At 38.3% G+C, this 15,272-nt stretch overlaps 1 protein-coding gene across 1 annotated transcript in view; it reads right to left on the bottom strand.

Annotated features, from left to right (window-relative positions):
- The window catches only part of LAMA2 (laminin subunit alpha 2), a 586,660-nt gene that overhangs the window by 306,491 nt on the left and 264,897 nt on the right, over positions 1 to 15,272 (bottom strand). Inside the window, exons 12-13 of the mRNA XM_055309905.1 lie at positions 13,517 to 13,657; positions 11,286 to 11,459 (exon numbers count right to left, since the gene is read on the bottom strand). Coding sequence (XP_055165880.1) covers positions 11,286 to 11,459; positions 13,517 to 13,657 — 315 coding nt within the window. The remainder of the gene's footprint in view (positions 1 to 11,285; positions 11,460 to 13,516; positions 13,658 to 15,272) is intronic.

The raw sequence follows: 15,272 nt of genomic DNA, 5'->3' as shown, positions 1-15,272 counted from the left end.
CCCCAGGTATACTATAAGTCAGGTTGAACATTGTTTTTATATTTTTTCCAGCTCCACTAAGAAATAATTGACACATGTTACTGTATAAGTTTAAGGCATACAGTATGCATTTCCTTTTCTATGAACTGTTCGTATCTGTTGCCCATTTTGGATTAATTGGCCTTTCTCACCAATTTTGATACTCTCTTTAGTATTAGATTAGCCTTCTGTTTGCTGTATGTTATGGTAAGGAAATGTGGGATTTTAAGAAAGAATTGAGGGGCACCTGGGTGGCTCAGTAGGTTAAGCATCTGCCTTTGGCTCGGGTCATGATTCTGCAGTTCTGGGATGGAGCCCCACATTGGGCTCCCTGCTCAGTAGAGGAGTCTGCTTCTCCCTCTCTATCTGCTTTTCCTCCCACTTAAGCTCTTAAATAAATAAATATTTATTTACTTATAAATAAATGTTTCTCTCTCTAAATAAAATCCTCAAAAAATAAAATAAAAAAGAATTGATATCATTTGTATTAGTTTGCTAGGGCTGCCATATGAAAGTACAACAAACCGAGTGTCTTAAACAACAGAAATCCATCATCTCACAGTTCTGGAGGCCAGAAGTCCTAAATTATGGTGTTAGTCGGGTTGGTTCCTTCCGAGGCTATGGGAGAGGCTGTGTTTCAGGTGTCCCTCTCTGGTTTGTAGCTGGCTGTCATCTTGTCCCCATTGGCATTCTCCCCATATGAGGGTCTGTCTCCAAATTTTCCCTTTTTATAAGGATACCAGTCTCATTGAATTGGGATCTATCTTAATGACCACCTTACTGACATAGCTGTAGGGTGTTGACTGTGTTTATCACACTTAGAAAATTTACTTCTTTAATCAGTTACTGGTGGGCAGAAATTGCAAATTCTTTTACCTACTAGGCCCTCAGTGAAGTGGGAAGAGGGAGATACTCATCAGGTCATTTGTTTGGAAGACAGGAAGTGATGATTGTTAGCTTTATTTTGGTACCTTCAAGATAAAGTACAAAACATTCTGCAGGTTTCTCAAAAAGCTAGCTAACTGATCTAATTTTTTCACATCTGCAAAGCTTCTACTTAAGTCAATGATCTACTGACTTGCTAAAATTAACTCTCTGTGATTGTCCATTTTTATCTTTAATTATATCTTGTCCCTTACCACTACCAGATGCTCTATCAGACAGCAGTAAATAGGGGACAAAGCGTTCTTCAACAAATGTCTTTAACTGGTATAGGCTACCTCAATATAAATTCCTACAATGCACAACTCCAGAAAGGCATGCAGAAATTGGCATTTATTGAACAGCTTCTGAGCACTCAGGGCGTTTTAGAGGGCTTTGCACAATTCTGAGGATGGAACTCTCATTTTGCAGATAATGAGACTCAACTAAATTATGGGATGTGTCCAAGATCATAAAACTAATAAGGTAGATATATCTGGAATTTGAATCAGATCTGTGAAAGGCATAAGGACCAGAACACTAAAAATAACGGACTGTGACTTCTCCTTACTTAGATCCTTTCAATCGATTCTCATGAAAATGAATAAAGAAAATAATGTAGGAGTTTGCTAGTCAATGATCAAGGTGTCAGCAGGACTGGTCTCTTCCAAGGGCTGTGAAGGAAGAAGCTGTTCCAGATTTCTGCCCTTGGTGTATAGATGGTCATCTTCTCTCTGTCTTTATGGCATCTTCCCCTCACACGTATCTGTCTTCCTACAAACTTGCCCTTTCCTTACAAATTTGTCCTTTCCACTATGAACCAGCAACAGTAAACAAAAAAACCCACTATATAAAGAACACTCTGGATAAGAAAGGTTCCAAAATGGCCTAACACTGCCCTACAAAGAATATTGGGAATTTGTCCCACCAGTATCCGAATCAGCAATGGATCGGTTCCCCAAGGTTTTCCACAGAGCATAAAGTGTTAACAAAGAAATAGAAAAAAATGTAGTTTTACATAAAGATTGGATTGAAACTCAAATTGGTGGTGATTTTGCTTTCTTTAGTTTTGAAATGAGGAATGGGGGTTGAAGAAAGAAGAACTTTCCTGTTCTTATTATGGCATAGTCTTTCCTTTATAATTTCAAAGAAAATTGTATACAAAGAGTACTTGAAACTCTATTTCAAGTCTGTGCGTCTTGTTATTATTCAGTAGCCACTGTGTTAAGCCTACGGCTAAAGGGATGACTAGCCTGAGGTCCTGTGTTAGGTGGCAATCAAAACATTATTTTATACTGTTTTAGATACTCTTAATTTTGTTTTGTAGGGACAAATTCCCATGTGGCATCACATTCCTTTCACCAGAAGAACTTTCTACATTTCTCCCAGCGCAGATTTGTTTTTGAAAAAGTAGTTCAGCTTTTTCTCTGAAAAACTCTTTGTTTGCCTTCCTTTTTCAAGAATATTTTGGCCTGCTAAAGAATTTTGGACTTTTTTTGTATGTTGTTGTTTCTTTTCCCTCGGATATTTTAAAATATCTGTGTACTATATTCTAGTTCACATCATGTCTGACAAGAATCTCTTCTTTTTTTTTTTTTAATTTTTATTTATGACAGGCACACAGTGAGGGAGAGAGGGGCAGAGACACAGGCAGAGGGAGAAGCAGGCTCCATGCACCAGGAGCCCGATGTGGGATTCGATCCCGGGTCTCCAGGATCGCGCCCCGGGCCAAAGGCAGGCGCCAAACCGCTGCGCCACCCAGGGATCCCAAGAATCTTCTTTCTTATCTCTGTTCTTCTGTACGTGTTGTACCTTTTTTTTCCTCTGGCTGCTTTTAAGATTTTCTCTTGGTCTCCCTCTTTTTTTTCTTTTCTTTTCTTTCTTTTTCTTTCTTCTTTCTTTTTCAATTTAGATATATGTTGGCATGATTTTCTTACCATTTTTCGGTCCGTTTTCATGAACTGATTTTCCTCCTGGTTACGGTTCATATGCCCAGGCTTGTTTATAGACCCAGTAATTTTTGATCTGATGCCAGACATGCTGAATTTTACATTTTTGGGTGTTGGATTTTGTTGTAATTAATCAGTTTTGGACTTTGTTCTGGCGTGTTGTTAATTCACTTGGAACAAGTTGATTTCTTTTAAAGTTTGCTTTTAAGATTTGTTAGGGTGAATTTAGAGCCTCCTGTGATCTCAGGCTAATTTAACCCCTCTACTGAGACAATCCTCTATGAGTACTTTATCTGACGTCCTCCCTTTTATGAAGATGTTCCATGTTAGGTGGTGGGAAAATGAACTTTTACCAGCTCTGTGTTAGTTCCAGGAATTGTTTCTCTTGCTACATATTGGTTTTTCTTTCACCAGCCTTAGGTGGTCTTCTCCCATCCAACTCAATACTCAGCCAGGCTGGAGGTCTCCCTTATACCTTTACAGATCTCTGTCTCTCTCTCTCTCTCTCTCTCTCTCTCTCTCTCTCTCTCTCTCTCTGTCTCTCTTTCTCTCTCCCTCTCTTGCCCCATATCCCTCTTCTCTGATATCCTATCCCACAATTTCTAGCTTCCTTGACCTTCAATCTCCATCTTTCAGACTGACGTTTATCCTCCATCCACTTGGAACTGAACCCAGGCAATAATCCGGGACAGTCGTAAGCTTCACTTTATTTTGTTTCTCTTTTCTCAGGGATCACAGACCCTATACTATTTGTTGTCTAGTGTCTAAAAATTGTTTCGTACTTTTTCTCAAGTTTTCTTATTTAAAGCAGTTGGGTAAAAAAAAAAAAAGCAAGTGGGTAAATTGAGATTCTATCATTCAATTATTATCAGAAGCAAAAATTCCAATGTATTAGTTTTTATAAGCTTTTTTAAGAATGGTTTTTGAAATTATAGTCTTTGCTTCAACCAGAATTTATTTTTATGTATAATATGAGATAGGGATGCAGAGATTTTTTTTCCTCTCTGTCTTCAGATAATCAATGTATGAGGAGCTTTTACTACATGGTCTATCCTATTATTATCATGTGCAAAGTCTATTTTGTTAAAAATCAAGTATCCATAGGGTATTTCTGGGCTGTTTTCTCAGTTTGTTTTTTAAAAGATTTATTTATTTATTTGAGAGAAAGAGAAAGAGAGAGAGGGTGCAAGCAAAGGGAGAGGCAAATGGAGAAAGGGAGGGAGATTCCTCAAGAAGACTCCCCATTAGGCGCCAAGCCAAACACAGGGCTCAATCCCTCAACCCTGAGATCATGATTTGAACCAAAATTAAGTCCCATGCTTAACGGACTGAGGCACTCAGGCCTCCCTCTCAGTTCCACTTTATGTATTTTGTATTTTCATCTTTTTTCACACCCATAGCCTTGTGTCTTAATTATTATATATTTTTAAAATAAGTTGTGTTTATATCAGAAAAGTTTTGATTAAAAACTCTCCAGTTTTTGTTTTAAATTTCCTTGGCTTATTCTTGGTCCTTTGCTTTTTCCATATAAATTTAATAACTGGTATTTTTAATATTTATTGCTATTGTAAAGGACTAATTTTAAAAGTATTTTGGGGCCCCTGGGAGTCTCAGTTGGTTAAGTGTCTGCCTTCCACTCAGGTCATGAAGCCAGAGTCCTGGGATTGAGTCTTGCATTGGGTTCCCTGATTGGTAAGAAGTCTGCTTCTCCCTCTCCCTCTGCCCCTTGGTTCGTGTTCTCTTTTACCCTCAGTCTATCTCAAATGAATAAATGAAATATTTTTTAAAAAAGTATTTTTAACTGATCTTTGCTGATATAAAGAAATATATAATTGATTTTCATAAATTAATTTTGTATACGGTTCCCCTTTTGATTCGCTTATTAATATTTCATCTTTTGAGTTTGTAAAGCAGATAGTTCTACCATCTACAAGTGTGGGGGGTTTTCCTTACCTTCCAATCTCTCTATCTTTTATTTCCTATCATATTGCAGTGTCTAGATCTTCTAGTACAATATTACATAAAAGTGATCATAGTGAAAACTGTCTCATAACCTTAAAGTAGTCTTTCAATGTTTTATATTAAGTATTTGCTATTCCTCTTTGTGGAGACACTCTTCATCAGCTAAAGAGGTACCTTTCCTATCTTAGTTTGCAAATTTTTTAAAACATCATGAATCATTAATTTTGCCTATTTCTTTTTCTGCATCCATGGAGATATTTATTTTTCTCTATTTTTTAGTCAGTCAATATGGCCAATTACTTAAGCTGATTTTCTGAATTAAACCAACCTGAACTCTAAAGATAGGAGCAAGTTGGCCCATTTTGTTTTGCCATTTTTATATATTACAAATTCAGATTGTTTATGCTTTGTTTAGAATCTATTTGCATGAGTGACTTTGGATAGGGATTTCCTTTTTATATCTCCCTCGAAGGTTTGATATCAAGCCCACCGAGTCACATAAAATTACTTATGGAGTAATCCCCATGATTCTGTTCTCTAGAAAAGATTCTTTAAGTTTAAATAGTGATTGAATCACTTGTAAACAAAACAGACCTGGTGGCATCTTACTGGGAAGATTTTCTTGACTACTGATTCTATTGTTTTAATGTTCATACGACTTTCAGGGGTTTTCCCTTAGAATCAGGGTTATTAATTTTTATTATTCTAGAAATATACTTATTTTATGAGTAATTAAATTTATTGTGTGCAAAGTTTTAATGATTTTCTTTTTTTTTTTCTATTCTTGCAGCTTCTTTCGAATTTTTTTTTTAAGGATTTTATTTATTTACTCACGAGAGACATAGAGAGAGAGAGAGGCAGAGACACAGGCAGAGGGGGAAGCAGGCTCCTTGAGGCAGCCTGATGTGGGACTTGATCCTGCGCTCCTGCGGATCGGGACGGTGCCCTGAGCCAAAGCAGATGCTCAATCGCTGAGGCCCCAGGCGTCCCAGCCTCTTTCAGATCTGATCAGTTTCCTAAAGGTGCCCTGGCCCCCCTAATGGGACAAGTGGCCAAGCATGTGCATAGACCACTTCTAACCATATGACTACAGGAAAATGGCTTCATCCCCTGGGTGCTGACTTTCCTCACCTTCAGCATGATTTTCTTTTTATAAAATTTTCTGAAGTAATTTTAGTTATGTCCATATTTACATTTCTATCATTTATGTGTCTCTTTACCCACTTTTTTTCTATTAGTCTTTCTAGAGCTTTGCAATTCTTTTGAAAGTGGGGCGCCTGGGTGACTCCGTGGGTGAGCATCTGCCCTCGGCTCAGGTCAGATCCCGAGGTCCTGGGATCGAGTCCCACATTGGGCTTCCTGCATGGAGCCTGCTTCTCCCTCTGCCTGTGTCTCTGCCTCTCTCTCTGGGACTCTCATGAAATACAATCTTTTAAGTAAGTTTTTTTGGCTTGTGGCCTCTCTATTGATATTTGTTTTCTATTTCATTAATTTGCATTTCTTAAATTTCATATCTGTATTGTTTCCTTTCTTATGCTTTCCTTTGGATAAGCTGCTCAAGCATCTCTATTCCAAAGCCAAATGCCTTACAAGTACTAATTAACTTAACTGAATAGAAAAATAACTAGTAGAAAAGGGCTAGACACATCTGGATTCCAGTCCTGGCTGTTTTACTAACTGGGATATCTTGGCTTATCAGATGATAACCTTAGTCATGTATCTTAACATAACTGAAAACATAAATTCATAAGTTGAGTATTTAGGGGACATATTTTGTGCAGAATCTATATAACTATTACGTCCCTGCACCTGATCAGTAAACTCCTACCAATGTAGCCATTGATTACTTTTGTTGGTAACCATAACCCAAAGTTAACTGAGATTGATATTACTGTTAAGTCAACTCCTTAATTGTTCCCACCAATTGCTATTAAACTGAATCCTCCCCTACTTGATTCGTGTTTAGTTGCTCAACTGTAAAAAACTGATCTTTGTCCCCATTGTACTTCATTATAAGGTGCTGCAAACAGAATGATGCTTATGAATATTAAAATGCTTTTTTATGTAATAATTTGCAATGTTAGACTTAGTGCTCTATATATTTATTTAGGAAAAATATCAAGATACTATTATGATAAGGTTAGGTAAGTTTGAGAGATAAATACGTTTGATCTTGAGTCCTTGTAGGTGGGATAATTTTGCATGGTTGACTTTACCATCACCACAGGCAACAAGTAACTTCTCGACTTTTTTTGTTTTTGTTTTTTAATAAATATATTTTTTCACGTACCTCTAACAATGCATTTGGTTGGTTGTAGGCAGCAAGTCTTCTAGATACTACTCTATTACCAATTTATTCTTAATGAGATCTGATTTATGAAATAAAAATTCAATCACAGTCAATTTGTCCTATTTACCTTTTTGGCCATGCCATCTCCACTACACAATACCTTCTTAATTAATCCATTTAATCCAAGGCTTGAACTGGAGGAAGTTAAGGATGCAGGATCAGGTCTGACCTTTCCTTTTGAATAATTAGAAGTCACAAATACACATTATGCTTTTAAAGGAGATTGGATCCTGCTTATTCATTTTTAATTTTTTTTAACCAGGTCTGAAGTCATTTCTCAACCTGACATAAGTCCTAAGTCAAGAGTCATTTCTGAACAAACTAAACAAAACTACTTTTGTTGTTGTTAAGCATGTAGCATTAATCACAAAGTGTTCGTTGAGCTCCTTTTAAGTGACAAGAACGACCCTGTCCTCTGAATCTCAAGCATCAATCTCCTTCAAATCCACAGCTTCGATTTGAGATCTGAGAGACAGAACTGAAAGTCAAGCAAGCACAACAAAGAAGTACCAGAGCTTACTTTTGGAAGCCAGATGCTATTTTGTCAGCAGACACATAATGTGCATCTTAAGCTAGGCTACAGGTATTCTTGGCACCCACATGAAGCAATTTAAAAGCTTCTCTAAAAAAAAAAAGCTTCTCTAAGCTGGAAACAAAAAGGCAACGTAGTGTTGTAGAAAATAAGCATTGTTCTGTAAAAAAACAAATCACATATGATTAATTTAATAATGCTCAGAGACAGGATTGTAAACCTTAATGGTAATGTGGGAAGAGAAGACAGGCCAAGCCAGATTCTCGGGGAACTTTACAGATGTGGAGAGAATGGTTTTTGGAAGCTGCACTAACTATTTCAGACCACTAGGGTAACTTTACGTAAATGACTATTTCCATGTTCCAATAGCACTTAGTTTACTAAAGCAGTAAATTATTCCAACTCTGAAATACCCAAACTGTTTATGAATAGCTGTAGCCTGTAGCAAACCAGCAGGATGCAGTCCTTCTAGCTCTTTCCACCCCTGTCTAGTTCCAGGCTTAAACCAATGCCCTACAACCAAGCATTAACATTTGCCAAGCATTTTAAAAATGAAATGCTGCCTAGTACAATCCTGTGGGTGCCCGACTTAATCCTCTTTGACTCTCTAGAGCAAGGAGTGAGGGGGAATTAACACTTGATTGTGCCAATTGTGCTAAATATTCACTCACATGTGAGAAAAAATATTTTCAAGATTGTTATTGAGGAATTAACTCATAACTGAGATTGTGGAGATGTTTAGATGGGCCGTATAATAATGTGCTAAGTTTTTCCAGGCCTCATTGACTGCCTCCTGCACCCTGCCCAATACACATTCAGTTACATGTGCCTCATGACTCCAAAGGGGCTCTGCAGTCCATAAAAATGTTTCTTAGGATCAGAAATATTCAGCTAAATTGGCTAGTGTGCTTGAGTTTTATCACAATCGGGTGCACCTCTGTGTCAGCAAAGTGCCTCCTGTGTGGAAGCAGTTTCATTATTTGGAGTCAGGTTCCTAAAAAAAAGGAAGAGTGGCATGTGGCATCTTCATTATCAAAGAATATGCACGGCACATCTTCCTTCTGTTGTAAGTAGCCTTACAACCAAGTGATTTGGAAAATGTTTGAAAATTGGTTATATAAATATTTAGCGAAGCTAATAGCATCCCATAAATATTTTTTTGACTTAGGAATTAACACTAAAAAAGCGGAGGAGGGATGATATACCCACTGCCTCCTGGTCATGGATGTAAATGAAATTCAGTATCTAAGCAGATGCACTAGTTTCTTGATATACTATTTCTGTCAGATTCTGGCAATGGCTCTGATTTGAACAGCAATTACTGGTAAAGAATTTAGCCTCGACTATTTAGAAAAGTGGCTTTATTGAATTTACAAACAAGGCCCTACAATTTTCCATTTCCTTAGCAGGATATTAAATCAACCAAGCTAAGCATGTCATCATGACTATAATTTACGTGATGTGACATGGCAGTTAAGATGTACTGTGGTAATTTGTGAGAGCGTGCAGTATTATTGTAGTATCAAAAATTTATATGGTTCAGTTATTAAGGCAAATTGTTTCATTCATACTGAGATATCTGACAGTAAACCACCAAGGGCTTCCACATTACATTAAAAAATGTCTTCCATATTCAAACAATTTGCACACCCTGTTACCATTACTTTGTTCACGGAGTGGAAAGTGAAGCCCGGGCAAGCACAGCTTTTTGATGTGAAAATGATCTGTGGAGGAATATGAAGTGCTTCCTTGTGGGAGGTTATAAGAAACAGTTCAGCCAGGATAAAGGAAGTTATCTTTGGGCACCAACAACTATGAACAGGATGTCCAAATTCTTTGCTCTGGTGCTATTTAATATCCCATTTGCTTGCTTTCCTTATGTCAGTTTGATTTTCAGCCAACAGAAAGAAAAAGCATATGACCAAAGAAAAAATATGGAAAAGGCAGTAAAGAATATTCTATTCTAAGCTCTTCTTAAATAAATTTCGCCACTGTAAGAAAAGTCCGACCTCTGAAACTCATCCAATTTTGGCCCAAGCTCTTCTCTGAATTCCTCAGAGCAGAGGCAAACAATTTGAGAGTTTATAGATTTATCTTTCGGGGGGCAATTTTAAGCCGTAGGTATTCAGGTCTTATGTGCTATTTTATTCTTGTTGGGAATACAAGAGGTTCCAAAATAGAACAGGATAGAATGACTTCTTGTTGTAAAAAGGCCTCACAAATACAAGTTTAATTGGATTTTTATTACAGCTGTAGAATTTTATGCAAAATACACTGTCTCTTTTAAAGTACACGTTCACTGAAAACCGTGTTTTATTCATTAACACATTTTTCATAATAGATTTTAGAAGTCTGCTAAAAATAAGAAACTAGCCACTAGTTATATATATTTTTTTCTTAATCAGCTAAAACCACCAGTTGCCATTCACTGAATAAGATGTGAACTACTAAGTTTTTCCTGATACACGCCACACAAGAGAACTACTAACAATAAATATATTTTGTTTGTTTAATCAATGAAGATTTCTTCAAAAGCAACACTACATTCTTATAGGTGAAAACTTAGAGGCTTACATAGCATCAATTTGTAAGGGATTTTTCTGTGACCATTGCACTTTCTGGTGTGATTAGGTAATTTAAGTATCAGCTGATAAGGTACTAACTTTCGCAGGATGAGCAGATCATTTAGAATTACTATATCAAATTTCATTTCCAAATTTTTCTGAATTCTTTTGAAATTCCAAAATAAGTTTTCCAAATTCTTAGGCAAAATAAGATAAAATGATAAAAGCCATGGCCCTCATCTAGATAGAGTTAATCCACAAAATAAAACAACAAAAACCACCTGCATTTCTGAGGCTGCTACATTTGTTTATCTGTGTATGTTTTTCTATAGGTATGAGTGGGCTTTAAAACAAATGTGCTTTCAATCTGGCATTTCTTCCAGGGTAAGTTTTCTTCTTGAGCTCCAGGAAGTGTGTTGTTTACATAAGCTTCATGGCAAGCAGTAAGTTAGTTATATAGTAAATCTCATTTCCAATTAACATTCATACAAGGTAGAAAAACTATCTGTCTTGAAGATCAGCTTTGAAATGAAATAGAAAAAGATGAGGAAAAATTCAGTAAGTATCCTACCGCAGACAACTCTAGAAAAACAGCTATTTCAAGAACAAATATTCTTGCAATATTCATAATTTGTTTCACAAAACTATCTTTGAGGTTTTGCAATAATATCCCAGAACCTTCATTAGTTCATTCATTCATACAAAGAATTAGCATAAAAAATGACTTGGAAATTGCCCCCCCCAAAAAAAAGTTAGCATAGAACACCAACTATATATGCGGGATGCTGGAGCACATTACTTTTGGTATACATACTTCCCCCACAGGACCTAGGAGAAATATCCAACGTAAGCCGACTCAATTGCATCTAGCAACTCACCGTGTCATGAATTTGTTCTGAGCTTTCTTTAAAAAAATACTTATCAAAACTCGTTCTCGTTATTGATCGGCTAAAGCAAAGTAGCAAGAAGCCAGCACCATATGGACTTACTTTGTTCCCCAGGTATGGGGCTGGGGCGCTCCAGTAGTAGCCCTGTGGCAGGGCACGGTGGGCCTCCAGACTGCTAACGCTGATCTGCTGAGGTGGGTCCACGTCATCCTGCTGCGGAGCCACTCGAATGCGGCCAGAGATGTCAGTCAGGTACCAGCCACGCATGTCTTGTATCTTCAAGAAAACACACAATCGTCTCACTTGGGAAAAACAAAACCAAAAACCACCTCGACTTCTTTCTCTTTCATAGGACAAGGAGACCAAGACAATAGAAGTTTAGAAAAATAGGAGAGCTATGTACATCGTGTGTACTCATTATAGATTCTCATTGTTTTCTTGCTGAATCTAGGAGCTCGGATTGTAAAATGTGATAATCTGTTTTAATTGATCTAATGCTTTTTCAGACCCCAAATACTTCTTAAAAACAGAAATTTGTTCCAAGTTACACAATGATTATGATGTTACATAAATTATCAGATAGTTGAGCTCTATATTATGTATTTTTCATTCCACTACTAATTTCCTGTTACTTATGGGAAAAATAATCTCAAAAGGTTTTCCATATGTGTTTGTAAAACAGAGGAAGAAAAGAAATAAGATATGCAACTGCCTGAAAGGTAGCTTTTCATTCAGTATTTCCACCCTTCTCATTTAATTAAATTTCAGGTTTGAGGCTTAGGGACATTTGAATCCACCAGACTGTTGCTATGGCCACAGCTCACAATGCTATACCTAGTCCTTCCCCTGGGGTCCGAAGTGCTGTCGGAATTCACAGCCTAGATCCTCTGCCCAGAAAAGGTAGGAGCCTTAAAGGAAACATTAGGAACCGTGATTTGCTCTTCATCTTTACTCTCTGGCCAGGGGAAGGTAGACAGCTACAATTCTAATTCAGACTGTCCTACCTAGTTGGGACAAAACACAATGTACTGAGGTTTGTGGCTATGTGGGGCCCGCGTAGATGTGTGCGGGTGCCTTGGTGTTGTAGGTGATGGGGAGCAAAATAGTGACTGTGATAATATGTAGATGGCACACTTAAAAAAATTTTTTTTCATGTGGAGGTCATTTGATTCTCCAAGTCCCAAAGCTGGGACTGCCCTGGTCAAAAGAGAAATACCCGATAAACATATCGGCTAGCGAGACCCTAAGATACATGTTACTTCTTTCTCTCCTCTTCAGGTATTCCAAGGCAGCACAGAGAGATTCAGAAGACGTTCTTTCCAGAAGGCTTACTGAAACGCAAATACCAAGGGACCGAACTGCTGAAAACCAAGGCTAAGTGCCCCTTCTGGTTACCACGAAGCTCCCAGGGTGGGGTGAGACTCTACAGACAGAAGCTCCGGGTTCTTTGCAATCTGCTCCGGAAGCAATGCATTCGACAGCGTACAACTCAGACATGAGAGCACGGTCAGAAACTTCTCAGAGTATTTCAGACTTGACTTCAAAGCACTACAGGCAGGAGAGAATATCTGGTAGCTGTGGTAAGGGTTACTCACCTAATTAAAGTGGAAGGGGCATTTGGGAGGCAGTTTACTGAGGAAGTCATCTTTGCAAAGCACAACTCGGGTCACATCACTGCCCTGCTACCCGCGCCCCCCCTCCCCACCGTGGCTCTCCAGGTACAAGCATCCATCCAACTTGGCATTCCCGACCTCGCACTGGAGAGTTTCTCCTTCCCTTCTGAGCTTCTCTTTCTCCAGCTTGGATCCTGCCCCTCTGTAGTCCTAAGAGCTGCCATACAGGCTACTTGAAATTCCCCGAGGGGCCCATTTTCCTCTCACACCTCCTCAAAAGGACACAAACCACCGTCTGTGCAGAGTTGAAAAGGCAACGGGGAGCAATTTTTCTTAATTTGTATACCAACAATATTGGCGAATGGAATACATAATTCTTCATATCACAATCTGATGCTTTCTTGATTGAATCGTCTGCCCCTGGGGTGGTAACTACATTAATTCCTTTACTGCCTCACGCAGCAATCATGGACCCTGAAGAGACCCATGTTTACTATTTCTAAGGGATTCCAGGCTCCACACCACTACAAGTAAAACCCGAAAGTCTTTGATCAGAGATACACAAATGGCACTTAAAGGAAAAATCTATCACTTCCTCATGACAACTGTGAAGTAAAAAATTACGACCAGAAAACAATTTTTTAAAAAAATTTCTTGCAAAAGGTACAACAGCAAGGAGGCCTGTGGAGCAGCACCCAGAATGAAAAGGCTATTGCTTACCTGGCCGTAGGTCCAGTAGGAGCTCTGACACCTGTCTGAAACCCCGGAACAGAAACACTTGTCACAGCCTTTATGATTATCCTCTTGCAAATTGAAGAAGCCGGCTTTACAGCGACCGCAGTCCCCACCTTCCACATTCTCCTATAAATAGAAACACAGATGCCCTTCAAGATGAAGAACTGCCTCTGTCCAGTTCCGTTCAAGGAAAATGTAAACTTTCCATTCTTCAGTTACCCCCCAACCATATTCAAAGAATAATGATATCTTGAAAAATCTGCTCAAAAGCTCCTTGTTAAGCTATATCCTTCCTAACCACCCCGATGGGAGAGGTTACTGGACACGAATCTCCCAAGAGCTACAGTTTTGATCTTCACGGATGTCACGAGCGTAAGTGCCAGGGTCAGTACAGCAGGGAGTGACACGGGGGGAAACGGACACAGGAAGGGTCACCGTTCTCTGTTGTTGAACCACTTCCTCTCAGAACACATGATATATGATAAAATCAGAGACTGAACTCATGGAGGCATAGCAGCATGTTGATATCATACCAATGGCAAAACACTCTCCACATTACATATTAAAAATACATACACTTGAGGCAAGAGTGAGGCCTGACAGGGCGAGAAACCGGAGCAAAGGCCCATAGATTTCCTCCGTACAACTAAGCAGAAAAAAGAGGAAAGTTTTTCTTGGTTAATTTTCACAGGGTTTTCTTTAGTACATCGGAGTAGCCAGTTAATCATACAGGAATAATATGGGAAAAATAAATCTCGTTCGGTGACGGCTCTCCAGATTGGTATCATTAATCCCGGCCCCAATACACTGAAAAATTATTTGTTTATAGATGGGCCTATATCGTGGACTCAGGCCAGAGAAAGCTGATTATCTGGTGAAAAACTGGGAAGGCCGTAGTCTCTCAATTTAAAGAACAGTTCATCTTAACTATTCACTTCTAAATGAAGGCTCTTGTCTTTTAGGAAACAGATTCTCCGTATTCCCTAGACCCGCATTTGCTCCACATTCTTTCTCTCCCTTGGATTCCTTCATCACCTTAATTCTGAAGCTTTCCTTCTCCTTAAGGAACTTCTCTTTCAGCTGCGTTCCCATAGGCTTTTGTACATTGTTTTATTAAAATCATCAAAAAGGCACAGCTATATCTTTTGAGATTGTTCTCTCCGGTTAAATACCATAATCCCTCCAGAGGTAGAAGCCGTGTCTTATTTCTCTAGAACCAGAAGATGGCAGGGTTCCTGGTACAACATTGAGCACTAGTCAAATAAAATTGTATTATTTTAAATGAATCTCTTGGTGGCTGTGTTTTTCCTCCACAGCAAACTGCTGTGCACATAGTAGATAATAAAATAGTCAATAAAATAGCTACAAAATAGTTTAATAAAACTATTTTTTGAATAAAACAAGATTGGGCAGAAGATAGGGTTGATAAGATCTGAGAACGGAGGAGAAAAAATAGAAAAAAAGTGTGACAAAAATCCCCATAATTGGTAAAAATAAACAAAGAGGTTCTGCTCTTGGCGAGAGAATAACTGATTTGAAATTAACTTTTTTAGTCTTAATTTGTATGACCCACTTAGGATCCCAATCACTTCTCTATGGCTGGGAACCTAAACAAAGGGGTGTCTCTGGGCCCATTTCACATGTCAAGTTTTAGCATTCTAATATATACACAAATTGAATTATTGCCACAGACATTCTTGCCAAGTTTTATTTCTAAGGTAGATTTCAGATATTCTGAGAT

The sequence above is a fragment of the Nyctereutes procyonoides genome, unplaced genomic scaffold (assembly GCF_905146905.1).
Source record: "Nyctereutes procyonoides isolate TBG_1078 unplaced genomic scaffold, NYPRO_anot_genome, whole genome shotgun sequence".
Classification (NCBI taxonomy): domain Eukaryota; kingdom Metazoa; phylum Chordata; class Mammalia; order Carnivora; family Canidae; genus Nyctereutes; species Nyctereutes procyonoides.
Note: the sequence above shows the minus strand (reverse complement) of the source record. Positions and strands in the feature narration are given on the sequence as shown.